General features: G+C 48.2%; 1 protein-coding gene across 1 annotated transcript in view; it reads left to right on the forward strand.

Annotated features, from left to right (window-relative positions):
• The first annotated feature begins 8,465 nt into the window (after positions 1–8,465).
• Positions 8,466–26,816, forward strand: part of GGA2 (golgi associated, gamma adaptin ear containing, ARF binding protein 2) — a 28,003-nt gene continuing 9,652 nt past the window's right edge. Inside the window, exons 1-12 of the mRNA XM_077760497.1 lie at positions 8,466–8,544; positions 9,651–9,726; positions 10,601–10,699; positions 12,755–12,878; positions 14,752–14,855; positions 16,162–16,242; positions 16,749–16,886; positions 20,655–20,736; positions 24,039–24,164; positions 24,814–24,936; positions 25,673–25,701; positions 26,075–26,208. Of these exons, the coding sequence (XP_077616623.1) occupies positions 8,480–8,544; positions 9,651–9,726; positions 10,601–10,699; positions 12,755–12,878; positions 14,752–14,855; positions 16,162–16,242; positions 16,749–16,886; positions 20,655–20,736; positions 24,039–24,164; positions 24,814–24,936; positions 25,673–25,701; positions 26,075–26,208 (1,181 nt within the window). The 5' untranslated portion in view covers positions 8,466–8,479. The remainder of the gene's footprint in view (positions 8,545–9,650; positions 9,727–10,600; positions 10,700–12,754; positions 12,879–14,751; positions 14,856–16,161; positions 16,243–16,748; positions 16,887–20,654; positions 20,737–24,038; positions 24,165–24,813; positions 24,937–25,672; positions 25,702–26,074; positions 26,209–26,816) is intronic.

Below are 26,816 nucleotides of genomic sequence, written 5' to 3' on the forward strand. Positions count from 1 at the left end.
CGAGTCTTGGCCCCTCCCCGCCACTGCCCACCCCCACTGTCGTCGCAGTGCATAAACCTTATAAACGTAATGGCTAGCGTTTGTTGAGCTTTTCTGTCGTGTCAAGCACTCTGCCAGAAGCAGTTCAGCCATTGTTAATCCTCATTACGACCCCAAGAGGCAGCTTCTATTATTAACCACATTTTGGAGATGGGGACGTTTACACTGAAGGGGACTGGACTTATTCGTGCAAGCCAGGCAGCCTCCTGCGGTCTCTTTGGAGCTGGCACAGATCGCCTGCTGGCTGCTGTCGTTAACGACAAAACAAGCCCTTTATACCTTGTGCGCGTGCTTACTCTGGCTAGATGTATGTGTATGGTAAGCTTTACGACAGTCCTGGAGAGTAGGGGTTATGTCCCTGTGTTACGGTTGAGGAATTGAAATTCAAAGAGGACAGAGAATGTGCTGCTTGTATTGGGCTGTGCTAGGTGCTGGAAGTCCTGAGATGCATAACACAGGGTCATTGATCACAAATTGTTTAACGGGTCCAAGCCCACAGTAAGGGCACCTTGTCATAACTAATGCACATTGAGGGTGGAGGACCACGGTGGTAGGCGTTGGTCTGTTTACCTGGGGATTGTCACAGCAAATCCAGCATTTGAGTAGACAGTATAGGCAAGAACATCTCAAGCACAGGAAACTGCATGTGCAAAAGCTGGGGACAGGGGAGTGTGGAGCATTCTGGGAACCAGTAGTTGGTAGTGCTAGAGTGCAAAGCCTGAAGAACAAAGCCTGCAAAAGAGGCTGCAGGGCTAATTGGTGCTTGTATGCTGCAGAAAGGAGTTTATATCTTATTCTGGAGTGGGGTTGGGGTGGAGTTTTCAGCTGGAGAATCTGATCTGGTACACCTATTAAAAGCATCACCTGCAGCCATGTGGAGCCAAACTGGTTAAGGAGGAGAGTAAATAAAAAAGGTCTTTCCGTAGTGTTAGAGGCTGAAGAAAGACAAAGGCATTCGGACTGGCATGGGAATCATTAGTGGGCACAGTCTGCAGCCTTGATGCATTCAAACGGAGGCAGGAAACCAGGAGGAGTCTAGGATGGATCTCTGGGCTCAGGGTAACTGGTTGGTTAGAATGACTCAACTGTGAGGAGGACTTGTTTAAGAAGGAAGAGATGGTTGCATTGTGGAGTTTGAGGTGGAAGTGGCACAGCCAGAATGAGATTTTCCAGGCAGACGGTCAGCTGCAGAGAGGGTAAGAGCTGGAGGTCAGTGTGGGAATCTTCAGTTCACTGGCAGAGAGCTTGTCCAGAGCAGAGCTTTGCAGATGGAGCGTGGAGAACCTCAGCATTTAGGAAGCAGGTGGGGAAAGCAGCCACTGGGGGGTGGGGTGGGGNTTGGCCCCTCCCCGCCACTGCCCACCCCCACTGTCGTCGCAGTGCATAAACCTTATAAACGTAATGGCTAGCGTTTGTTGAGCTTTTCTGTCGTGTCAAGCACTCTGCCAGAAGCAGTTCAGCCATTGTTAATCCTCATTACGACCCCAAGAGGCAGCTTCTATTATTAACCACATTTTGGAGATGGGGACGTTTACACTGAAGGGGACTGGACTTATTCGTGCAAGCCAGGCAGCCTCCTGCGGTCTCTTTGGAGCTGGCACAGATCGCCTGCTGGCTGCTGTCGTTAACGACAAAACAAGCCCTTTATACCTTGTGCGCGTGCTTACTCTGGCTAGATGTATGTGTATGGTAAGCTTTACGACAGTCCTGGAGAGTAGGGGTTATGTCCCTGTGTTACGGTTGAGGAATTGAAATTCAAAGAGGACAGAGAATGTGCTGCTTGTATTGGGCTGTGCTAGGTGCTGGAAGTCCTGAGATGCATAACACAGGGTCATTGATCACAAATTGTTTAACGGGTCCAAGCCCACAGTAAGGGCACCTTGTCATAACTAATGCACATTGAGGGTGGAGGACCACGGTGGTAGGCGTTGGTCTGTTTACCTGGGGATTGTCACAGCAAATCCAGCATTTGAGTAGACAGTATAGGCAAGAACATCTCAAGCACAGGAAACTGCATGTGCAAAAGCTGGGGACAGGGGAGTGTGGAGCATTCTGGGAACCAGTAGTTGGTAGTGCTAGAGTGCAAAGCCTGAAGAACAAAGCCTGCAAAAGAGGCTGCAGGGCTAATTGGTGCTTGTATGCTGCAGAAAGGAGTTTATATCTTATTCTGGAGTGGGGTTGGGGTGGAGTTTTCAGCTGGAGAATCTGATCTGGTACACCTATTAAAAGCATCACCTGCAGCCATGTGGAGCCAAACTGGTTAAGGAGGAGAGTAAATAAAAAAGGTCTTTCCGTAGTGTTAGAGGCTGAAGAAAGACAAAGGCATTCGGACTGGCATGGGAATCATTAGTGGGCACAGTCTGCAGCCTTGATGCATTCAAACGGAGGCAGGAAACCAGGAGGAGTCTAGGATGGATCTCTGGGCTCAGGGTAACTGGTTGGTTAGAATGACTCAACTGTGAGGAGGACTTGTTTAAGAAGGAAGAGATGGTTGCATTGTGGAGTTTGAGGTGGAAGTGGCACAGCCAGAATGAGATTTTCCAGGCAGACGGTCAGCTGCAGAGAGGGTAAGAGCTGGAGGTCAGTGTGGGAATCTTCAGTTCACTGGCAGAGAGCTTGTCCAGAGCAGAGCTTTGCAGATGGAGCGTGGAGAACCTCAGCATTTAGGAAGCAGGTGGGGAAAGCAGGCACTGGGGGGTGGGGTGGGGGGGGGTAGCTGGGAGGGTGGGGAGCCACAGATCTCAAAGGAAGGGCGCAGGTGGTAGGCAGCTTTGCTGCAGAAAGATGAAGGAGGGTCAGGCAGGAGCAGGGGAAACTGAATTTGGCAACTAAAAGGTTACTGATGAGGCATCTTTGAGTTAAGTGGTGGGGACAAACGGTTAATTAGGAGGTGGTGGAGAACACGCCTAGACTGGAGTTGCCAAAGAGAGTAGGCTGGGTGAGAGGACAGCTGTCAGCTGACCCAGTGCAGGAGATAATAGGATACATGACTGCCAGAGGAGGGGGTTCTTGAGCCCCAGACGTTTTATGCTAATATCCCAAACGGTGCTGGATCTTCTAGTTTTCCAGGTAAAGCTAGAACCTACGTTTTTATGTGAAATCTCTTGAGTTTTGAGGAGTCGGCAACCACTCTGAAATATAAAGTTTGGTGTAGGGAGAGAGTAGCTCCTGGTCACCAGCCCTTCTTCTTTTTTTTTTTTTTTTTTGATGGCCTCTGTGAAAGGAAGGAGGGAGGATTGCTAGAGGGAATTCAGGATTAAAGGAGATCTTACGAGGAGATCTTTAGCCTGTTGTTCCTTTGAGGAACTATCCTTAAATTCCAAGTCCAGTGCTGTAACTCCTGGCAAGGGGCTTTGAGATGCTGGGGAGGTCAGAACCCGAGCAGAAAGGGGTGCCTTGGCTTTGCAGAGAAGAAAGGCACCTTGTGAATGTTTGGGGAAGGAGATAAAGATGATTACACATGCAAATAAGTTTCAATGTCACTGCCACCATTCCCTGCTGAGTGTTGGGGGTTGTGGGGGAGCCAGGGGATCCAGGAAGGCAGTGGGGAAGTTTGAGAACTGGCTGGTAAGGGAAACAAAAGCAAGCCCACCTGTACGCTTGAGAGCAGGGTTTCTTAACCTTGACATCCAGGACCTATTGGGCTCCATAACAGCTGCGGGGGCCTGTCCTGTGCATTATAGGATGTTTAGTAGAATCTGGCCTCAATCCACTAGAGGCCAATAGCAAAATGTCTCTCTCTGCCCCTCCCCTGCTTGCAGGTGCTCTCTCTCAAAAATAAACATTAAAAAGATAAAAGTAAACCTTTAAACTAGATTTGCCAGGGTGTGGGAAGCGGGGCACAGTGGACTTGGTGCAATGGAAGGACAAGGAGGTGAGGGAGTTGATGGTATGGCTACAGGGACAGTATAGCTGCGTTCGTTCACTGAGTCTGGGCTGGATGGAGGAGGAAGTTACTTTAGGTGCAGTCTGATGACTGCCATGTTCAGGTCACTGTCACATCTGGCCTCAGCAAGCAGGGCAGGGCAGCTGTGTCTCAAAGGTGGGGATAGTAGTAACTTGTCCTTGTTAGAGTTGTTAATACATGTGAAACACTTAGAATAGTGCCTGGCACGTAGCATTAAACCTTACTGTTATTAGTGTTCTTAGTTGTGAATGGCAGAAAACTCACTCATATTGGCTTAGCAGAAAAAAAAAAGAGAAACTTTGGATCTAGAACGGGGGAGGAATAGTTCCCCAAAGGAACATCAGGAAGCTGTTACCAGAAGCTTATACTTTAGAAATACAAATAGCAGGGATGCCTGGATAGTTTGGTGAGTTAAGCATCTGACTTCATTTTGGCTCAGGTCATGCATGATCTTGAGGTTTGAGTTTGAACCCCCCATTGTGCTCTGTGCTGATGGTGTGGAGCCTGCTCGAGACTCTTTTCTCTGCCTCTCCCCCACTCAGGCTTACTATCAAAGTAAGTAAGCATTTAAAAAAATGCAAATAGCGGGGCACCTGGGTGGCTCAGTCAGTTGAAGCATCTTTGGCTTAGGTCACAATCTCACAGCTCACGAGTTCGAGCTGCATCGGGCCCAGAGCCTGCTGGGGATGGATTCTGTGTCTCCGCCTCTCTCTGCCCCTCCCCAGCTCACGCTCTGTCTCTCTCTCAAAAAACAAATAAATATTTTTAAAAGTTAAAATATAAATAGCAGCTTCTGTGCGTTCTGTAACCCTCCACCCTCAAATTTAATTGATTTTGGTGTTTGTTCCACATGACTGCATAGATACCTGTCTCGTTTTGTTACTGAAAGTCTCTCTTTATATGGGTATAAGCAGTTTCCTCTTAGTGGGCCTAGCTTATTGGCCAGTCCTGTGCTCTTAAAAGCAGCCCTGGGGCCCCTTGGTCTCTAGGATGGTAGCCGTAGTAGTGCTCCAGGCGCTACTTGCCATCGGTCCTTCCCCCTGGACCTAACCCCAGGTGATGTGTCCTGTCTTCCTTCCAGCCCGCCTTTTGTGCCTCTCTTAGAGACACAAATTACAATCTATTTATATGCTTCCAGCTTCTTGGAGGGCTGAACTCATTCTTTATCTTGGAGCATGACCTAGGAGATCCCTGGGGTGGGTCTTGGTACCCAAGACGCATTCAGTGTGCTTAATTGAATGACTGCTGGACTACTGGGGTCAGTCGTAGGGGTCAGTCGTAGGGGTCAGTCGGTACTTCCTGAAGGATTGAATTCTAAATGTCCCTTGAAGTGATTGCTCGCTTCCCCACAGCCTCAGGGGTCACCTTACTAGCACAGGCTGCTCCGAGCACGAGTTGTGACTCTAGTGGTTGGTTGGCAGCTGGTGTGAGATGATTTGCCTTCTGACTTAGTCACCCTTAGATGAGCCATTTCACTCACGGCTGGAGGGCTCAGCTGTTTCCTTAATACCTCTCACCCTGTAGCAGGCTTGAAATGGATAGGCACATTGCTTCCTTTAAGCAGATAGATGATGGCAGTGTTATCTGTGCTGCCCAGGGGCCAGCTAAATAAACCCAGGGGGATGGCCCCCGGGGGGCTGTGGCAGTCATGAGAAGCAGAGAAGGGTTTCTTTGAGTTCCTCCTTGGCCATACCCTGCTTGCTCCTAGCCACTCCTTGGGGCAGATGGGTGTCTTACAAACCTGGGTCAGTGCCCTGGCCTGATCAGACCTAACTGCTGGCCGTTTTCTCTGGAGCTGCTAGAGGCCTCTGAGATAGCTTGACAGGCTGGCGTGTTTTGGGAAACCATTGTTTCAGAAATGGAATAGCCATCTCCAGGAGTCAGAAATATATCCAACCAACTGGTCACACTGTGTATAACAAAAGATGAATCATTCATGCATTCATTCATTCAATAGATCTTTGTGCCAATTACTATTCTAGGTGCTAGAGGGTGTGAAGGGGAATGAGACCCATCTTCCTGCTGTAGGGAGCTGATAACTTAATGGTGAGAAAACCAAAGAAACTAGTTTCCAGAGAGGCCTTGTGTCTGTCAAGGAACTAAGTTTACAATGAGAAATGTTTGGGCCCTGGCTTGGGCCAGACCTGGGACTGAAGTTCCGTTCCTGTTGTTTCCTAGTTTTTGTGGCTGGGTAGGTTTCTTTACCTATAAAATGGTGAGATGATGGTGGTGCTCTCCCTTCTGAGGATTTGAGGGAAGGGAGGCTTAGAAAACACTCAGCCTGGTGTATAACATATAGTAATTAAGGGTTTGGAACATGACAACTTCAAAGAAGTGTTTTCTTCCTTTCTTTGGAAAAGCTGATGCCTAACTCTTCACTTGGTGGCGGGGGAGGGGGTGCAGGAGGAGGAAGGCTAGATTCTGTTGATCTTGGCCTCTGGGTCCAGTTGCATGTTGAGGTCTGAATGCCTGGAGGCATCAACCTTGACCTTGTAGTGAACTAAAACTTCAAGAAGCTTAAATAGGACAGAATTATTTTAGATGAGTCAGACCTCCTTAATCAGAATCTCTCTCTGAGAGTCACTGCTTTAAATAATTTATTTCACGAGTAATTATTTGTACCTTTGAGTTAGGCATTGTACTGAGCACTGCAGGGAATATATGGTTTTTGCCTTTTAGAGTCTCTTTTTTTAATGTTTATTTATTTTGGGAGAGAGACTTCAAGTGGGAGAGGGGCAGTAGGAGAGACAATCCCAAGCAGGTTCTATGCTGTGAGCATGGAGCATGGGGCTTGATACCGTGACCATGAGACCATGACCTGAGCCAAAATCAAGACTCGGACACTCAGCCAACTGAACTACCCAGGCGCCCAGGATAGGATTTTCGAGATACAGAGTAGAGAAAGAGCTTTGAAGAGGAACAGGTAAGGGAATGTGGGCATTGCCAGCCAGAATGGAGTTGGCTTTTTGAGTCTCACTGTTAAGGTGGACAGACAGATGACTTCTACATGACAGAAGTGTAACTATAGTCAGGAAAGGTTAAACTCTGCTTAATCTTTAGTAATTGGAAGGGAGGAGAATTTTGGGGTCTGGAGCAGTGGGAGGAGGTTTTGGGAGAAGGTGGAAAGTCAGATGGGCCTTGAAGAATGGGGTAGGATTTTGATGAGAGGAGTAGACTTTCAGGCAAAAGGAATAATATCAGAAATAGGACCTAGGATCAGCGTATTGTAGAGCTTGAAAGAGCTTCTCAGTCAGGATCAGGAAGGTATTTCCCTGGACAGGTGGGTAGGCCCCAAGGAGCTGGACAGGAAGGGGTCTGGGTGGTGGTTAGAAAAGCCTAGGACAGGGGCGCCTGGGTGGCTTAGTTGGTTGAGCGTCCGACTTTCGCTTAGGTCATGATCTCACGGTTCGTGGGTTCGGGCCCCGCATCGGGCTCTGTGCTGACTGCCAGCTCAGAGCCTAGAGCCTGTTTCAGAGTCTGTGACTCCCTCTCTCTCTGACCCTCCCCTGCTCACGCTGTCTCTCTCTCTCTCCTAGAAATAAATAAAACATTTAAAAAAAAAAAAAGAAAAGCCTAGGACAGAGGCCTCTCAGCAGTTCCTTTGTGAGAGAGAGCCTGGTTTAGTCTGGGGTGGGACGTGCAGGATGGAAGCCTTCCTGGGAGGCTGGATGGGAATGTGAGGCAGCAGTGGGGGGGGAGGAGACGAAGCTGCTGTCATCCAGCACCAGGAAGGTCAAAGATTGCCCCTCCCCTCGGTGGAGCATGGTCTTAAGTTAGGCCTTCCTGCCACTTCTGCAGGTGTCTCTGGCTGTACCCCTGTGCCTTCAATGCTTAGTGTCCTCAGATTTCATCCAAATACTAATGTTCAGTGCAGGGGACCCTAGCATGATTGGATCTGGGGTCCCTGGGAATGTGTAAGTTTATGGAAAGGAACAGCATTTTAGAGTGAAAGTGAGGAGTTCCTTTTATTAGACCACACAAGCCACTGATACCTAGAGAAGCCTCTTAACGTAGGACGCCTAGAAAGGATTTCAGTAAGCTGATGGTGAGATTCAAGGGGATTGTTTTGGAGGAGATGGCGGGATGACCGAGTGGAGCCACCTAGAGTCTTGTGGCATGTTCTAACCTTCCGTCACACAGTTCAGAAACTTACAAGTAGCCTCCCAGAGTCTGCCCATGCTCACCCTCGTTGCAGGGCCAAAGTGGGGAAGTCCTGACGGCAGGCATGAAGGAGGCACACACAGGCCAACCCCTGCCCCGGAAGTAGAGTCTCTTGCAGGACAAGAGGTCACGTGTTCATTCATTCAGCAGATGTTCACCACAGTCTCATCATGTGCCACATGCTGTGCCTGATGGTGGCCAAGTAGCACAGCCAAGATCCTTTCCCTTCAGCTCTCTGCCTGCGGGTCCTGATCCCCTTGAGGAGTGATATTACAGTCCTTGGCTGTCACTTTAATTGCGGGGGGTGGGGGGTGATGCTTATTTTTATTCTTTATTTTTATTTCTTTGACAGATAAAGCCACAGACCCAAGCATGTCAGAACAGGATTGGTCAGCTATCCAGAATTTCTGTGACCAGGTGAACACTGATCCCAACGGGTAAGGTGACTTTCACACACACATGCACACACGACCCTGGGGATACCTCAGACTAAGTGCATGCTTTTTTTTCTTGGGTCTCTTTTACCTAAGGAAAAAAAAGTAAGGCTCTCTTTCTTTTTTTTTTTCCCCCACGATCTGAGAACATTTTTTCCAAAATAGCAGAGTTATGTTTTTTGTTTGTTTGTTTTAAATGGAATAGTCCACTTGTAATTGGCAATTATTTTTTAAAAATTTTAGTGTTAGAAGACACTGCTCTTAAGGAGACCTCTAAATGTTACGGGTAGAATGTAGCAAGGTTATGTAGCAGTGCAAAAAAGATCAGTGTGTTCTCCGCAATTTAAATGCCATGTTTCTTAAGAATAAGCTGGAAAAGGGTAAGATTTTGTTGGTTTCTGTTTCCAGAGCATCTGGACAGGAACTGAAGAATCAAATCAGTCATCGGATGTTTAATCTACATGTTGCTGAATATTCAGCATTTGAAAATGAGTGACAGTTTGGTCACACTTTCTGCTCTAGTGTTTACTGAGCATTTGTCGTTGGACATATGGGGTCTGTACTGCTCATGACCTGCTTACACGTGGGTCTGGCCCTGAGTGCTCAGCTTGGAGCTTTAGGGGCGGGTTGGCTGTGGGCAAGATGAGGTCCTCCTATGGACAGGAGGAGGACGTCAGGTGCTGTCACTGCAAGAAGGGTGGGTAAAGGGTTGGTCTCCCTCAGAGGCACGTGGGTGGGCTGGGTGCCAGTCACTCCACCTCTGCTCTGGGACCCCTGCTGCTGGAAGAGAGGTGACCGACTGGACATACTCAGCCAGTACCACTTGGTTTCTTCCTCTCTGCCCACAGCCCAGGTCTCTCTGTTTTCCTTTATCTTACTTTATAAAAAAATTTTTTTTTAATGTTTATTTTTAAGAGAGAGACAGTGTGTGAACAGGGGACAGGCAGAGAGAGGGAGACATAGAATCCAAAGCAGGCTCCAGGCTCCATGCTGTCAGCACAGAATCTGATGCAGGGCTCGAACTCCTCAACCGTGATATCGTAACCTGAGCTGAAGTTGGACGCTTAACTGACTGAAGCACCCAGGCGCCCCTCTCTGTTTTCCTTTAGCCCCACCCATGCACCCTGGCTCCTGGCCCACAAGATCCAGTCTCCACAAGAGAAAGAAGCTCTTTATGCCCTAACGGTGAGTTTGGCTTGCCCCTTAGCAGAAGCTTTCCTGTTGTGACGCTGGAGAGTGCTGGACCCTGGTCGCATTTCAGTGTGGTGGAGAGCGTCTCATAGGGAGTTCGGGGCTCGGTTTGCTGCATCTGAGGTCTGTTTCTAGAAAGCAGCATTGAGCCTGCTGTGTGGGGAGGAAGAGGTGGTTTTATTTCCTTTTATCTTCCTGAGACCAGGGCTGGCAAGTTCAAGTGCCACATGTACCAGGGCCTGACAGGTCACATAAATGAGTGAGCTGTGGGGTGAGGACGGAAGCACTAGTGAGCACAAGCCCAGTGTAAAGAGGGCAGCCGTAGCGCAGGATGGGGGGAGTTTGGGCCCAGAGCTGCTAGAACTTTGTTTTCCAAGAGAAGTCAGAAATTCAGATTTTTATATGAATCCTCTGAATTTATCCATGTTTGTGACTAATTTGGAACGTTAAACAGTAGTGTGGAGCAAAGAAAATAAGTGCAGGCCCCTTTTGCCATGCTGAAGTGAGGGGAGCTGCAAAGCCAGCAAGCAGCGTCCAGCTGAACAGCCCTTGGGCTTCGCATGTCAGATTCCTGCATCTTAGGAGGTGATTCTCTAGCCAGTTTCACCTGCCCAAAGGGTCTCCTTCAAAGGTGGGGTGGCCTCAGGATACGTGTCACCGAGCTTCCTCCTGGGCACAGACATGATGGTTACAGCGAGGTCAGACAGACAGGATTTTTCTTAGTCTGAAAATGTCACCCTTCCTCAAACTCTAGTGTCTTTGTAGTGTTGAGGAAGCACCAGCCATGGTTCCAGCGAATGCTCTTCCAGGTTGAGCTGCGGCCCGAAGCCTGTGGTTTTCCCTTCTCACGGGGGTGCTGTCTATGCAGGTGCTGGAGATGTGTGTGAACCACTGTGGGGAGAAATTCCACAACGAGGTGGCCAAATTCCGCTTCCTCAATGAGCTGATCAAAGTGTTGTCCCCGAAGGTGAGCGCCCCGGGCTTGGCCCTGCCCCCTGCACTGTCCCCACCCCCGGCCTTCCTTTCCCCTCCTGCCCCCCTTGTTGGTTCAGAGGTAGCTCTGCTCACAACGGAGCCTCAGCCTGTCTCTGGTTTGCGACAGAGCCGAGAGGGGATGTCCTGCACGTGAATGCGTTCCTCGTTATTGGCTCGGAGCCTTCAAGGGAGCTTCGCAGGTGTAATCTGAAATCAGCCTCTGCACGGAGGGCAGGGAGAGTGAGAGAGGCCACTCCAGGGTGGTAGGTGGCGGGGTTAATAGGCAGAGGGAGCGTACGTATCGGGCTTGTCCTGGGTAGCCTCAAGGTGAATAGATCTCCACACCCAGCACATCTGAAAGGTTTACGTAGAAGTCTTAAGGGGTTCAGTCGGGTGTCCTGTGTAAGTGGCGTCCACACCACATCACCATCTCACGGCTGTGTCCATATTCCTAGGATAGCGGAGCGGCTGAGAGACCTGAGATTGCCCAAGGGCAGCTCACAGGTCAGCTGGTGGTCACATCTTTTTTGATGGCCTTTCCCAACACGCTCCAGGGTCTAGGATGCTGGTTGTGTTCATCACCTGAGCTCTGCCATTGATTGTCCCTTTAAAGATGGCCTTGTGATGGGTGGCTTGGAGGGGTGAGGAACTCAAGCTTGAGGACAGATTTTTTTTTTAATTTATTTATTTTAAGTTTGTTTATTTTGAGAGGGAGAACAAACATGAGTGGGGGAGGAGCAGAGGGAGAGAGAATCCGGAACAGGCTCCATGCCTAGTGTGGAGCCCGACACAGGGTTCGATCCCACGAATGTGAGATCATGACCTGGGCTGAAATCAAGAGTCAGACTTTCAGCCAGTTGAGCCACCTAGGCACTCCTTGAGGACAGGCTTTTTTTTTTTTTTTCTTTTATGGCAATGGCAAGCGATACCAGGTGTGGCTTTAAGTTTTATGTCCCTTCCTGCCTGTTCTTGGCACCTTTTCTTTTGGCCACTGTCTTAGCAACACTTCTTGGGTACCTGACATGGATGGAGCCCTCCCCTGCTACTTCCCAGCAATTCTCTGATACCAACTGTGTGTCCTACAATTTAATTCATTTCAGGTCTGCCACTAGTTATTACCCCACCTGTGAAGGGCTTAGTCCTATCTAGACTGTGCTGCCTACTTCACATAGCAGATGGGGTTTCAGGTGTCCCCAAGCTACTTCCTCCGCTCTCTGGCCAACTGCAGATTTGGGGGTTCCCCTGGCACCTTCCACTAAGTTTCATAATTCACTAAAAAGTTTCACAAAAGATAGGAAAGCATTGTTCTTGTTATTACCCGTTTGTTATAAAGGATGCAGATGGAAGAGCTGCATGGACCAGGGTCTTGCGGGAAATGGGGAGCAGAGCTTTCCCACCAGCCTCCCAGTACATCACGTGTTTTAACCAGGAAGCTCTCCAGACCTCGTTTCAGAGATTTTATCTGGAGTTATGTAGGCATTTTGATTAAATCACTGGCTATGATTTACCTCCAGCTCCCTTCCCTCCCAGGGTGTGGGCTAGGGCTGAAATTTCCAACCCTCTCATCACATGGTAGGTTTTTCTAAAGTGGTCAATCTCTCCCTTGAAACTAAGTGCCCACCATGAATGGTTAACATACACTGAGGTGTGGTCCAAGGGGGCACGTTGTGAATAAGAAAAGATATTCTTGTACATCAGGAAATGCCAGGGGTTGTTGAAACTGCCAGCAACTAGGGACAAAGACCAAGTACAGTCTTTTAATATTTCATACTTGCTTCATTCAGAAAAATGAGTGTCCCCAGTGGCTCTAACCTAGACCAGTATATGGTGGGCTCAGTTTTAGCAGTGCTGGAGGGTGACTCCTTAAAACCCAGAAGGCACCCTGGGGCCGAGTGCCTGGGAGTTTGGCCTCTGTTGCCTCACCTCTCAACCAGCCGTGGACAGCTCACTTCCCTGGATCTCAGCGGCTACCTCCTTAGTGGTAGTGTGTGCTGGCTGGTCTGCTCAATCCTTTCCAGTGCTGTAATTCTTTCCTTCTTATTTTCAGTACCTAGGATCCTGGACCACTGAGAAAGTTAAAGGAAGAGTCATTGAAATACTCTTTAGTTGGACAGTCTGGTTTCCAGAGGATATCAAGATCCGAGATGCTTACCAGATGCTGAAGAAACAAGGTCAGACTCTATTGCTCACATTGCATTTCCTCTTCACAGAAGTATTCTTGGATTTTTGTGTGTGAGAACTGGACATTTTGTATAGGACTAGGGACTGAGACAAATAGGTTGTTATTGGTTTTAAGATTTTTACATAATGTCTACACCCAACATGGGGGCTTGAACTCATAACCCCAAGATCAAGAGTCGTGTGCTATACTAACTGAGTCACCCAGGCACCCTATAAATAAATTTTGATCCCTGGCAATGGGCAGGGATTCCTTCTTGTGGGCAGGAGTTGAGCTAGGTTTGAGACTGTTGTTGCCATAGTTACTCTACCAGATTTTAAGTTCCTACGGTGTTAGCTTGTGTTTAGTGTGGGAGCTGATTTGCTAGAGTTTTCCTCTGTATCTGCTCCATCCAAGCATTAGGTCTTCCTTTTTGCTCTGCACCTCAGAGAGGGTCTTATTCCAGATACTTTCCTGACAGTCGACTGCTGTTACTTGTTACCCAGTGCTGGTGAGCCTGGTGGGGGTCTACACTGTCATTCTCCGTTCATTCTAAGCCCCCGTCTTCAGTGGACACTGTGTCCCTGGGTCCCAGTAGGACCTGGTGGTGATCCTGCCCTTCCCCCAGGGCCACAGGGTTTTCTTTTCTGTTCCTCTGCTGCAGCAGGTTTTCAGCACTGCTCTAAAGGACTACAGGGCTTGCTGTCCTTCCCCAGCAGTTGAAGATTCTAGAAGGAGAGAGAAGGATTTAGGTGGGACGTCAGAACTTTCCCATTATCTTTCCAGGGGTGCCCGGTGGAGAAGAGCCTGGTCCTTCTGTGTTGTGCTCCTCAGAGGTGGTGTTCTCTTGCTGGCTCATGCCAGCCCGTAAGCCATTTAGAAACCATTTGATCTGAATTACTCGCATTGGTGTTGCCTTCCCATCTTTCCTCAGATTCCAGGATGTTTGTTGCCTTGCGATCTCCACTCTGGTGGATTCAAGAAAGGGGTAGATTTGTGGCTTGTCCAGGGTCGTGCTGGTCAGTGTTGGAGGAGCAATTCATGCCTTTCTGTGTCCTGTGCAGAAGCTGGGAGTCTATAGGGCTCTGTAGAGGAGGGAACCTGGATTCAGAATGGACCGTTTTTTCCTATTACATGTACTCACTGTTATTTATCTATTTATTTATTTATTTAAGGTTTATTTTTTTAACATTTATTTATTTTTGAGAGAGAGACAGAGAGAGAGCACAAGTGGGGAGGGACAGAGAGAGAGGGAGACACAGAATCTGAAGCAGGCTCCTAGCTGTCAGCACAGACCCCAATATGGGTTTGAACTTAAGAGCCGTGAGATCATGACCTGAGCCAAAGTCTGATACTTAACTGACTCGGCCACCCAAGTGCCCCAAAGTTTATTTATTTTGAGATCGAGAGAGAGAGAACACAAGTGGGAGAGGGGCAGAGAGAGAGGATGTGGGGCTTAACCTTACGAACTGAGAGCTCATGACGAGCTGAAATCCAGAGTCAGATGCTTAACCCATTGAGCCACCCAGGCGCCCCTGTACTCACTGTTTTTAGAAGTATCATGTATCCTACAGTAATTTCTGGGCCCTGGGAGGTTATGTACCTGCATACAGCGATCAGTATTTTTTATAGCATGAAGCCCACGGCCCACTAGCCCTAGAGTCTGGCTCTGTTCTCAGTTGGCTCTGATGCCCCTGACTTTGTGCTTGTTCCTTGCAGTCTCCTGTGGGAGGATGTAGAGCCTTGGTCATACTCTGAGTGTATCCCTTTGAGGTCATTGACAGTGTTTTCCGAGTGGGACATCAGGAACTGGGGGTCTCTGGACTTTATGTGAAGTCAGTGGGTACCCACACTCATATTGTAACTTCATGAATTGCATGTTTTAGGGATCGTAAAGCAAGACCCTAAACTACCAGTGGATAAAATTTTGCCTCCACCTTCTCCCTGGCCCAAGAGCTCTATCTTTGATGCTGATGAAGAAAAGTCCAAGGTAAGGAGCCTCTCCCTGGCCTTGGTGGCTGACCTGAAATCTGATCAGATCCCTTCCTTTAGAGACTCTCCTGAAGTGTCTCCTGGAATGTGCTCTGATCTCTGAACCAAAGTGTGGGAGAACGTGAGGAGGTGCATTAGTGAGTTCTCTCTGGAGCAGGCTCTTAGAATAAGGTTGCATACGGTCTGGATGTTTTCTTCATGGATTGGCCAAATCATAAATACCACGTTCTACGTACCCTCCACCTTGTCTGTGCAAGTGTTTCCGAGGGAAACAAGGTACAGAAGGATAACCCAGGTGGACAGTGTGGATGGTCAGTCGTATCCATATATGTGTGGTATTAGGGGAAGATGGTGGAAAGAATTGGTTGTATGTTGGGTCAACTCTTTTCTCTTTAGTGCCAGTAAGCCTGATCCCATCCATTTTCCTTCTGCCACTGCCTCCCATAATTGTTGCTCCTCAGACATCAGTAAGGACAGGGACAAAGACTGCCTCTGAATGGAGAGAGGGCTCTGGAGCACTGGTGGTGCGTTTGGTCATTACTGTTCTCGGTCACACGCGAGGTCTGGGAAATGTAGTAGCAGGAAAGCTCCAGGCCGTGTGTGAGTCTGTAGTACGCTCTGCCTTCTCACTGCACCCCTCAGCTGTACCCTTCCCTTGGACTTAGATGTTCAGTGACCATGGGGTCAGAACAAGCAGGGCCCGGTCCTGGGCTGCCTTTCTCTCGGGCTTCTCTCCTACTGATGCCTTCCACTTGCAGAAGTGGGGGGAAGATGAGGGATGGCGCAGACTTTGGAGAAGGAATCCTCTGTCACCTTAGGCAAGCTGCTTATACACTCTGGGGTTCAGTATAGCCATCTTTAGTGCCCTCAGGGATGACTGAGTGACTCCCACGTCCGTGGTGTTCTGCTGGGCATGGGAGTAACATGAACAAGATCGCCGAGGTCTGTCACATCTTAGAATACATGGCCCAGGACAGCCTGAGTACTAGTGATATTTGGGGCCAGGTCATTTTCTTACTGGGGGCTATCCTGTTCACTGTAGGAAGTTGATAGAATCCTGGCCTCTACCCACTGGATGCATTTCCAGATTTTGCCACACATCTCCTGGGGGATATAATCCTCCAAGTTTGTGCCCCATTGAAAACCTGTGGTCTGTGGGAATAGTCCTAATCCCAAGTGACATGGCGTCATTGTGAGCACAAGTAAAAGCTGTTGTCCCTGTTCTCTTGTTGCTGCCGCTGCTAGTCTGGGCCGTTTGACACAGAGGGAAGTGGTTTCACCTGCTCTTCTCGTTCATTCCTCAGCTTCTGACGAGGCTTCTAAAGAGCAATCACCCTGAGGATCTTCAGGCTGCAAACAGGCTGATCAAGAATTTGGTCAAGGAGGTGGGCATCTTTCTACTGGGTTCTGCAGAACCAGCATTTGACACACATGTGCATGTACCTGAGGGCATGGGTGCTCAGTTGCCCAGGAAAAAGGATGGGCTCTGGGTCCAAAACTGGGGCACAGCCGCGGGCTCCCTGAAGGGCAAGATGGTGACTGGAAGCAGAAACCATGCAGTGAACTTCCCAAGTACTTTTGTCCAGGGGCCCAAAGCATTTCATAGACCCCGGTTTCTGTCCCAGTGACAGAAAGTCTATTTGGGAATCTGTTTTTCAGAGGGAGTGAGGCTGGTGGAAAAAGCCGTAGATTGCCCAGGCCCCGGACTGCATTGCCTTTCACAGGAATTCTGGGCCCACTGAGTTCTCTTCACCCACTCAGGGGACACTCTGCCCACTCACTGTGTGAGCGACTTGCCTGAGCTCGCCAGCACAGCTCCTCTTTCCCGTCCCGTGTTCAGGCCTTATCCAGGGCTTCTGCTCCCTCACTGCCACCCTCTCTCTCCCAAAAGGAACAAGAGAAATCAGAGAAGGTGTCCAGGAGAGTCAGTGCCGTGGAGGAGGTCCGGAGTCACGTCAAGGTGCTGCAGGAGATGCTGAGCATGTACCGCAGACCGGGGCAGGCCCCCCCAGACCAGGAGGCCTTGCAGGTAAGTGAATTCAAATATAACAGAGTGTCATCGACATACTAGAAATTGCACATATTTAAATCGTGTGACGTGTGTTGACATATGAATATCCATGAAAGCATCACAATCAGGATAGTAAACATGTCCCTCACCGCCACCACCCCCACCCCCAAACTTCCTCTGCCCCTTGGTAATCCCTCTCCTCCTTTCCTCCCTGTCTCCCTATCCCCAGGCAGCCACTGGCTTGCCTTCTGTTCGGATTAATTTATATTTCCTAGACTTTTGTATGAATGGAACGATACAGTTTTTCTGTTTTTTTTCTTTCTCTTTCTCTTTCACTTCCTCTCTCCCGGCTTCTTGACTCTTGGCATAATTGAGATCCATACATGGCATGTGTATCAATAGCTTGCTTTTTATTGCTGAGCGGCCTTACATTGTATGCATGTATTACAATATGTATATCCATCTGTTGGTGGCTCCGTGGATTGTTTCCAGCTTTGGGTGACTATGAATTAAGCTGCTATAAACAGTGGTTTTTAGTTGTGTACAGGATTCTGCATAAACATATATTTTCCTTTCTCTTGGGTACATGCCCAGGTGTGGGATTGCTGGGTCATATGCTAAGTATATAGTTAACTTTGGAAAATAGTTGGCCAGTTTCTTAAAAAGTGGCTGTACCATTTTGTGTTCCTAACAGCATTTCTTGAGAGTTGCAGTTTCCCCACGTCCTACACACCTTGAGGTTTTATTTTTTTATAACACCTTTATTGAGAATTTACATATCTTAAAAGCAGCCATCAACAGTAACCAGATTTTAATAGCCCTAAAAGAAATCTGGTACCCAAAGCAGTCACTCTCCACTCCTACGGCATTCCACCCCCCCCAGCTCCTGGCATCCTCTCATCTGCTCTGTGTCTGTAGATTTGCCTATTGGGACATTTCATGTAAATTGAATGCTACGGAATGTGGTCTTCTGAGTCTGGCTGCTTTCACTTAATGTTTTGGAGGTTTATCCATCTTGTAGGATGTATCAAAACTTTATTCCTTTTTATGTCTGAATAACATTCCACCGTATGCCTAGCTCGCGTTTTGTTTTTCCGTTCATCAGTTGAGCATTCGGGTTTCCACTCTGGCTATGACAAAGAATGCTATGAACATTTGTATACAAGTTTTTTTGTAAAATGTAAGCTTTTAATTGTCTTGAGTATATATATCTAGGACTGGAATTGCTGGATCATATGGTGGTTCTGTTTAACTTTCTGAGCAGTTGCCAAACTGTTTGCTAAAGCATTGTATCAGTTTTCCATATCCTGCCAACACTTGTTATTGTCTTTTTAAAAATTGTTTTTAACGTTTTTATTTATTTTATTTATTGAGAGACAGAGCATGAGCAGGGGAGGGGCAGACAGAGGGAGAGACACAGAATCTGAAGGGGGCTTCAGGCTCTGAGCTGTCAGCACAGAGCCCAACGCGGGGCTCAAACTCATAAAACATGAGATGATGATCTGAGCTGAAGTTGGACACTTAACCAACTGAGCCACCTAGGCACCCCTTGTTATTGTCTGTCTTTTTGATAATAGCTATCCTAGTGGGTGTAAAGTGGTACCTCATTGTGGTTTAGAAATGTATTTCCCTGATGGTTTAAGTTGAGCTTCCTTTCCTGTGTCTGGTGGCGACCTATGTGTCATCTTGTCTGGAGAAATGCTGTTCATATCCATTGCCCAGTTTTTTTTGTTTAACTATTGTTTTTTGTTTGTTTGTTTGTTTGTTTGAGGGACAGAGACAGAGTGCGAGCAAGGGAGAGGCAGAAAGAGAAGGAGACACAGAATCCAAAGCAGGCTCCAGGCTCTGAGCTGTCAGTACAGAGCCTGATGCGGGGCTCGAACTCACAAACTGCAAGATCATGACCTGAGCTGAAGTCAGACGCTTAACCGACTGAGCCCCCCAGGCGCCTCTGCCTAGTTTTTAATGGGGTTGTCTCTTTATTTTTGAGTTATGAGTAGTCTTCATATATCCTGGGTACCAGTCTTTTGTCACACAGTTTTCTCCCATTAGATGGGTTGTCTTTTCACTGTCTTGACAGTGTCTTTTGAAGCAAAAGTTTTTAATCTTGAAGTTTGATTCATCTGGTATTTTTGTTGTTGTTGTTGCTGATGCTTTTGGTGTCCTGAGTCACTGCAGCCTGGTGAAGACAGATGGCGGTGGTACTGAAATGCTGTCTGAGGCCGCCACTCTTAATCTGTCCTTGGAGCTCTGCTTTCTCCTGCCTTCTGCCAGTTACATTTGTCTTCTCTCTTTGTATTCCAGCTTTTTATGCCGCCCTGCCCAGGAGCGACAGTCTTCACATGGCTCCTTCGTTTCCCTGTCCTTCCATTTCACAGGGTGTGCAGAAACAAGCTAGTATCTTCCCTAACTCCTAATTCCAAATTCCTGAGAGAAGCCTCTTTGTCCAGCATGGCTCCTGTATCTACCCCAGGTCAATCCGCTACATCTAGGATTGTGTGGAATTCCAGAGAGGGTCGCGCTGGCCTTCTGTGCCTGGAGGGGATGGTTCTCACAGGGTTAGTGGACTCAGGCCAGGCAGACACTCCAAAGCCAGTCCCCCATGGTGAGTTTGCTACCCCCAGGTGGGAATGCAGGGTGATAACCAGCTAGGAGACAGCAGAGACTTGGCAGGAAACAAGTGGCCTGGAAGTGTTGGCAAGTGGCTTCCTAATCCTGAGCCCGAATCAGGCTGGTCTGTCTACCACCTGAGATCGTGCTGGCACACCGCCCTTCTCCCCACAAGGGGCTTCCTTCTCTAAAACATAAAGCTGGTTGGAGCAGAGCCCGATGTGGGCTTCTGTCTAGGTAGGTAGCGCTCAAGAACAAAGTAGGAGGAAGGGGCTCTGTTCTGCTTCGTCTCCCACACTCTTCTCTCAGATGCATCCTTTGACCAGCCGGGGTGGGGAACACTACCGTCAGGGAGGACTGGTGGGTTCATTGAGCTCCCTTGCAAGGAGGGAAGCCTCCCACGTGCAGAGGCTACGTGTCCTCCTCAAGACATAGTATGTGCGGGGTGCAGTTGTCCAGAGCACTCTCCCTGGGGGGAGGAGCATGAACTTTCCCAGACGTCCTGGTGGGGAATAAGGTTTAGCTTTGGGAGAGCCTGCAGTGGGAGCCCAGGGGTGGTGTCGGAGAGGGAAGTTGGATGGGGAGTTTGGATGTTAGTTGTTTTTTTTTTTAATGTTTTATTTATTTCTGAGAGAGAGATAGCATGAGCAGGGGAGGGTCAGCAAGAGAGGGAAACACAGAATCTGAAACAGGCTCCAGGCTCTGAGCTAGCTGTCAGCACAGAGCCCAATGCGGGACTCGAACCCACAAACGTGAGATCATAATCTGAGCCAAAGTTGGACGCTTAGCCGACTGAGCCACCCAGGCGCCCCTGGATGTTAGTTTTAAAAGAGGGTAGTCGCAGAGGGGTTCCGTGTGGGGTCACCCCATTGTTAAAGCTCTTCTGGGGGCACAGGGAAAGGAGCTTGGAGAAGAGATAGTGCCATATGCCCTCAGAACGTGGTTTCTTTTCTGAGGTCTTCTTTCACCTTTTTAACTAGATTACAAATTCATGTAACCGTAGCCCAAACTGTTTCTGACACTGTAGCAGCCATGTCACTTCAAACCTGCAGTCATGCATTTGGGACAGCCTAAGAATGCTGCAGCCCCAGACTCTGCATTGTGCTTACGGGAGGCCCCTAGGGCCTTGCTGTGGGTCCTTGGTGTGTGCGGTGAAACCATGCTCTGTTCACTCAGGTCGTGTACGAACGGTGTGAAAAGCTGCGGCCCACCCTCTTCCGGCTGGCGAGCGACACCACGGATGACGACGACGCACTCGGTAACGCGGTTCTGTTTCTCTAGGCACAGACGGTGTGCCAGAGGCAGAACAGACTTGCTCCTCCCTGCGGGGTGGAGGGGTGCCAGAAACAAGACAGAAAGGACTTTAGGTTTTGTGGCGCTTGGGCTTTGGAAGGACGTGTCCTGTGTTGGCTTCGAACTGATTTCTGGGACCGTCTAGGCCTCGCAAGCAACCGTCAGCAGGCCTGAAAGCATAGAAAGAGGTGGAAACGTGCTGTGTAGGTTGGGATGAGGGAGATGCTGGAAGGAAGGTTGAGGTCCACAGAAGTCTGAGAAACAGCGGCACCTCGAAGGTGTCACCGATCTGGATTGGTGGGTTGGGTAGCCAGCCTAAACGAGGCAGGCTGGCGAGGAACGGAAGCGGTAACAGTAGAGACAGTGGAGAATTTCAGTACCTGTGCAAAGGTGTAGAAACATCTTACACTTTTTATCATGGAAAATTTCAGAACATAAAAGGAAATAGAATAAATCCTATGTGCTTTTGGCAGTGTTAACAATTACCAGCTCGTGGCCCATCTTTTTTCATCTTGTTCGTGTGTACTGCTCTCTCCCTGCCCCAACCCTATTCTTTTTGAAGCAAATTCCAAACATTTTAAGGTAATCAAATATTCAGCATTCAGATTTCCCTTGGCATTTCTCTCTCCAACCATCTCTTCTAATCACCCCCTGCCTTTTTTGTTCTAAATTTTTTTGTTAACGTTTGTATAGTTTTGGGGGCAGGGGCAGAGAGAGAGGGAGACAGAGAATCCGAAGCAGGCTTCACACCATCAGAGCAAAGCCCAACCAGGGACTCAAACTCACTTTTGAACTGTGGGATCATGACCTGAGCTGAAGTCAGACACTCAACTGACTGAGCCACCCAGGTGCCCCTTGTTTGTTCTAAATCAGATTCAGAAAAGCCATGCTTTGTAATTGGTGATATTTCTATAGTCTTTTTTTTTTTCCTTAGAAATTATGCTTTTTAATTTTATTTATTTTTTTAATAATTTTTTAATGTTTTATTTATTTCTGAGAGAGAGAGAGAGAGACAGCATCAGCAGGGGAGGGTCAGAGAGAGAGGGAGACACAGAATTGGAAACAGGCTCCAGGCTCTGAGCTGGCTATCAGCATGGAGCCCAATGTGGGGCTCGAACCCACGAACTGCGAGATCATGACCTGAGCAGAAGTTGGACGCTTAACCAACTGAGCCACCCAGGCGCCCCTAAGTTTTTTAACTAAAAGAAAAATTTAATGTTAGCTTTGAGACAGAGAGAGCATGAGTCGGGGAAGAGGAGAGAGAGAGAGAGTCCGTCCAAAGCAGGCTCCAGGCTCAGAGCTGCCAGCACAGGGCCCATCACAGGTCTTGAATCCAGAAAAGTGAGACCATGACCTAAACTGAAGTCAGATGTTTAACCAATTGAGCCACCCCGGGCACCCCTCTTTAGTCTTTTTTTTTTTTTAACGGACAGCTCCTCCATTCTTTGTCTCTTCCTTATTTCTTACATGAAGAATTGTCCTTTAACTTATAGAATTTCTCTGGGCCTCAGTTTTTGATGGCGTTCTCCATGAATGAAACCAAGAGTCAGCCACTTAACTGAGCCACCCAGATGCCTAAATTCTCGATATATTTTTTTAATGTTTTATTTATTTCTGAGAGAGAGAGGCAGCATGAGCAGGGGAGGGTCAGAGAGAGAGGGAGATACAGAATCCGAAGCAGGCTTCAGGATCTGAGCTGGCTGTCAGCACAGAGGCCGACGCGGGGCTCAGACCCATGAACTGTGAGATCATGACCTGAGCTGAAGTTGGATGCTTAACTGACTGAACCACCCAGGTGCCCCCCCCCCCCGATATTTTTAATAAATTAGATGGGGGTTTGATTAGATACAGGTTCAGTTGGAGGGGCTGGGGAGCATGAACACTCCATGGGTAGTTTTCAGGAGGTTTTTGGTTATCTCCTTTTGATTATTGTCTAAACCCATCATTTTCTCTGATTACAGTGAACTCAGAGACAATCAAATTTAAATTTTTAAACAACTTGCACATGCCAAATAAAATTTGCCAGGCGAATTTAGCTCCGTGTTGTTAGTTTGCAGCCCCTGTCCACGGTTAAGAAAAATGGCAGGAAATAGTTGGTCACTCACGTGGGAAGCAATCTAGCACTGTGGCCCGAAGAATGTTACACGTAGCCCTGGCCCCACCGCCAGCTCTCTCTCTCTCTCTCTCTCAGGAGACGCTGTTTTGTAGGTAGACTGAAATGCTGATGAGTTTTTTAAATCCAGTGCATACTTTATACTTATGTTTCAGTTTGTATGCCAAGTTCACATCAGTAATACTTGATTGCTATTTAGATTCTATGAAATTTATAGGTGCAAACGTAGATTCACATGCCAGTTTGTTCCCTACAACACTTAAAAGCTTCCCAGTAACTGAATAAAGTACCAAAAAAAACTCTTAATATTTGCATCCACATGGACAAAACCATTTCAATGTTTAATTTTAATTAAAATTAAAGTTTTAAGGTGCCTGGGTGACTCAGTCGGTTAAGCACCTGACTTTTTTTTTAATTTTTAAAAAAAATTTTTAATGTTTATTTTTGGGAAATCACATGCGTGAGTGGGGAAGGGGCAGGGAGAAGAAGACAGAGGCTCCAAAGCAGGCTCCATGCTGACAGCAAAGAGTCTGATGTGGGGCTTAAATTCATGAACTGTGAGATCATGACCCGAACCAAAGTGGGACACTCACTGGTTGAGCTACCCAGGTGTCCGAAGTATCTGACTCTTGGTTTGGGCTGAGGTCATGATCTTACAAACTGTGAGATCAAGCCCCACGTTGGGCTCTGCACCAACAGTGCAGAGCCTGCTTGAGATTCTCTCTCCACCTCTCTGCTGTTCCCCTGCACATATGCATGTGTGTTTGCTCTCCCAAAATAAAGAAATAAACTTAAAAAAGTAAAGTTTTATTTCATATACCACTCAGTGCTCATCACCAAAAAAAACAGAAAAAAAATTAAAGTTTTAATTCCTTAGTTGAAGGAACCATGTTTCAAATGCTGGCAGTTATGTGGATGGTACTGGGAAAGGAGGTGAAGAAATTTAGTTCTTCCTGCATGTTGAGAACTAGAAGTGCTGGGGTTCAGAGACCGAGCACCTGGGTCTTTTGGGGTCTGACACAGGGTCTGGAGGCAGGAGGCAAGGCTGTACTGAACCTGGTGGAGCCACGGGGTGGCTGCTTTGTGGACTGGCTTAAAAAAGACGGAGATTGTTGGTAACTAAACCAGGGGGGCTCTCCTCTTTTCTCCTCCAGCGGAGATTCTCCAGGCAAATGACCTCCTCACCCAGGGAGTTCTGCTGTACAAACAGGTGATGGAGGGCCGTGTCATCTTTGGGAACACAGTGACCAGCTCGGTGGGAGATGCACCTGTCTCCACAGGTATGTGCAAGGCAGCCCCTCCTTGCTTTCTGCCTTGACATCCTGCTGATCCTCAGAATATTCTGGGTTTATGGTATAGAAATGACAGGCCTTGCCCTTTTTCCCCTTTCCTTTGAGAGTTGGTTTTACATAGCCAGCCCCTGCCACCACAGAAGCCGATAGCTACACCGCGCCCAGGTCATGGACGCTTACTTACAGGGGCCAGAGACCAAAATAATCATCTTCTTCAGTGGTCCCTAGCAGGCTAGGCTAGCTGCATCAGAGTCTCTGGGATACTGGCTGAAATGCAGATTCTTAGGTCCCCAAGCTTGGACCCGCTGAATCAGGCCTGCTTAGAGCTCAGCCTGGGAGTGGGGAGGGGATGTTTTCTTCAAGCACTCCAGTGATGCTGATGGTCTTTGGTCAGAAGGGCTGCTGGCCAGGGTGAATGGACCATCTGCGGAGGACACTGACCGCTGGGGGTAGGAAGGCAGTCCTCGGCTGCCTCCTATCCCACATGCCAGCTCAGGCTGTACATGAAGCCATTCGGCCGGGGGTGCATTGAGTGGGATGACGTGATGTCTTTTGATCGGGAGGAGGCCCGTGGGAAGCTGACGGGTGTTAATTGGAGACTTGCTCCCATTCTGATGTTTCCCTAACTGTTCTGTAGTCTTTCAGCACCCAGCAGGCTGCATGAAGAACCGCCCTCTGATCGACTTGGAGGTGGACAGTGGATCTGAGCAGGCGGGAACTGTGGCACCGTCTTTGCTTCACCAGGACCTGGCAGCCTTAGGTGAGGGTGGGTGTTTAGGGGGAGCAGGCACAGAGAGTGGTCCTGACTCCTGGGGAGAGCCAGTCAACTCATCCTCCTTGGGGAGAATATGCCCATTTTTAGAGGGAATTGGGTATACAGTGCGCCCCCTCCCCCCACTTTTTATCCGCGGTTCCAGTCTCCGTGGTCCGGAAGCAGATGATCCTCCCCCTGATAACACGGTCAGGAGGTCAGTCATAGCCTAGCGCTACATCACATGCCTACGTCATTCCCCTCACTTCATCTCATCATGTAGGCATTTTATCATCTCCCATCACAAGAAGAGGAAGGGTGAGTACAGTATAATAAGTTTTGAGAGAGAGACCATATGCACATAACTCTTACTACAGCATATTTTTATTTTGTTTCATTATCTCTCACTGTGTTTAATTTATAAATTAAACTGATTTGTAGGTATGTTTGCGTGGCGGAAAAACATGATGTATATGGGGATTGGTACTCTCCACCTTTTCAGACGTCCACCAGGGCTCTTAGAACATATCCCTGAAGGGGTAAGGCAGGGACTACTATCCTGGGAAGTTCAGACAGGTCATCTTTGCTACTAGTCTCAGATTTGCCAGGAATGAATTGGATGATTTGGGGTAATCTGCTTTGCCTAGGCTTTTCTAAATGTTTTACAAAAGGTGAACATGACTTTAGTCTCCAGCTGCTGTCCGGTAGAGTTGCTCATGTGCATCTTTCTGTTTCTTCCTTACAGGACTCAGTGATGCTCCAGTTGCTGACAAGGTAAGGCATCTCTTCCTAGCGGCTGGAGGGGAAGTCCCTAAACCTATCTTCATGAGGGCAGCGCTGCCTGGGCATGGGGGAAGGGGTTACAGCATAGCCTAGGGGCGATCGTGGACCTAGAGGTCCAAAGCCTCGTCCTCACCTAAACTGTCTGGCTTGGACCCCCAAAGAGACACGTTTTCCCGTCTCCTTATACTCCTACTCTCTTCAGCACCATCCAGGCTCCTGTTTCCTGAAAGCCTGATCAGAAGTCATATGTTCTCTTGCCCTTCCTTTCTCCTGCCCCAGGACATGTAGTAAACCTGTGTCATGGGCACCATGGTTCATGATCATTCATACTCTGGCCTTATTTTAGCCATTCCTGGTTTGACAGGTTGCCGGTCAGAATTGCTGTGAGGAAAAGAGGAATCCCCCTGCCAGCACACTGCCGGGTGGTGGTGTTCAGAGCCCTTCTGCAGAAAGGAACTTGCTGGATCTCCTCTCCCCACAGCCATGTCCAGGGCCTCTGTGAGTCTTGTGGGCAAGGACAATAGAAGAGTGGCTCCCGTGTGCACTTCATGTTTCTTCCACGGGGCCGGGTCAGAGGGCAGGGTTAGCGTGCCAGAATACAGGGTGACACTTGAGGACGCCCAGGGCCCTCTCTCCCTGGAAGGGCTTCTTCCTTTCTGCCAAATGTTCAGCACGAACTTTTCCCCTTGTCCTTGACTCCCCATCCTAGTCTGAGGAGAAGATGTGCTTTGGTCAGGATCTCTGAAAAAGGGGTTGGTTTAAGGAGTAGCAGCAGTAGATGATGTTTATGATGTTTTTGGCGTTTATTGGCTTCTCCCCCCACCGCTCCCGCACCATTACAGTGTAATTTGAAGTTGAGCAAAATTTGATCACTAGGCAAATAGATAAAATAGTAAGTCGCCAAAAACACTCCCTAAAGACAATATCGAATGCTCCTTTTTTGCTTTTCTCTCTATGCATACAGTAATGCAGTATGCCATTTTTACACAAATGGGGTCATAATTTACAAAGTGTACTTCAGTGTGGTTTTTTTCATATCACATTTTTGATACATGTCCATGTCAACTTAAATAAATTTGTCTCATTCTTTTTTTAAAATTTTTTTT

This window comes from Crocuta crocuta, unplaced genomic scaffold, assembly GCF_008692635.1.
Source record: "Crocuta crocuta isolate KB4526 unplaced genomic scaffold, BGI_CrCroc_1.0 scaffold73, whole genome shotgun sequence".
NCBI classification, from domain to species: Eukaryota; Metazoa; Chordata; class Mammalia; order Carnivora; family Hyaenidae; genus Crocuta; species Crocuta crocuta.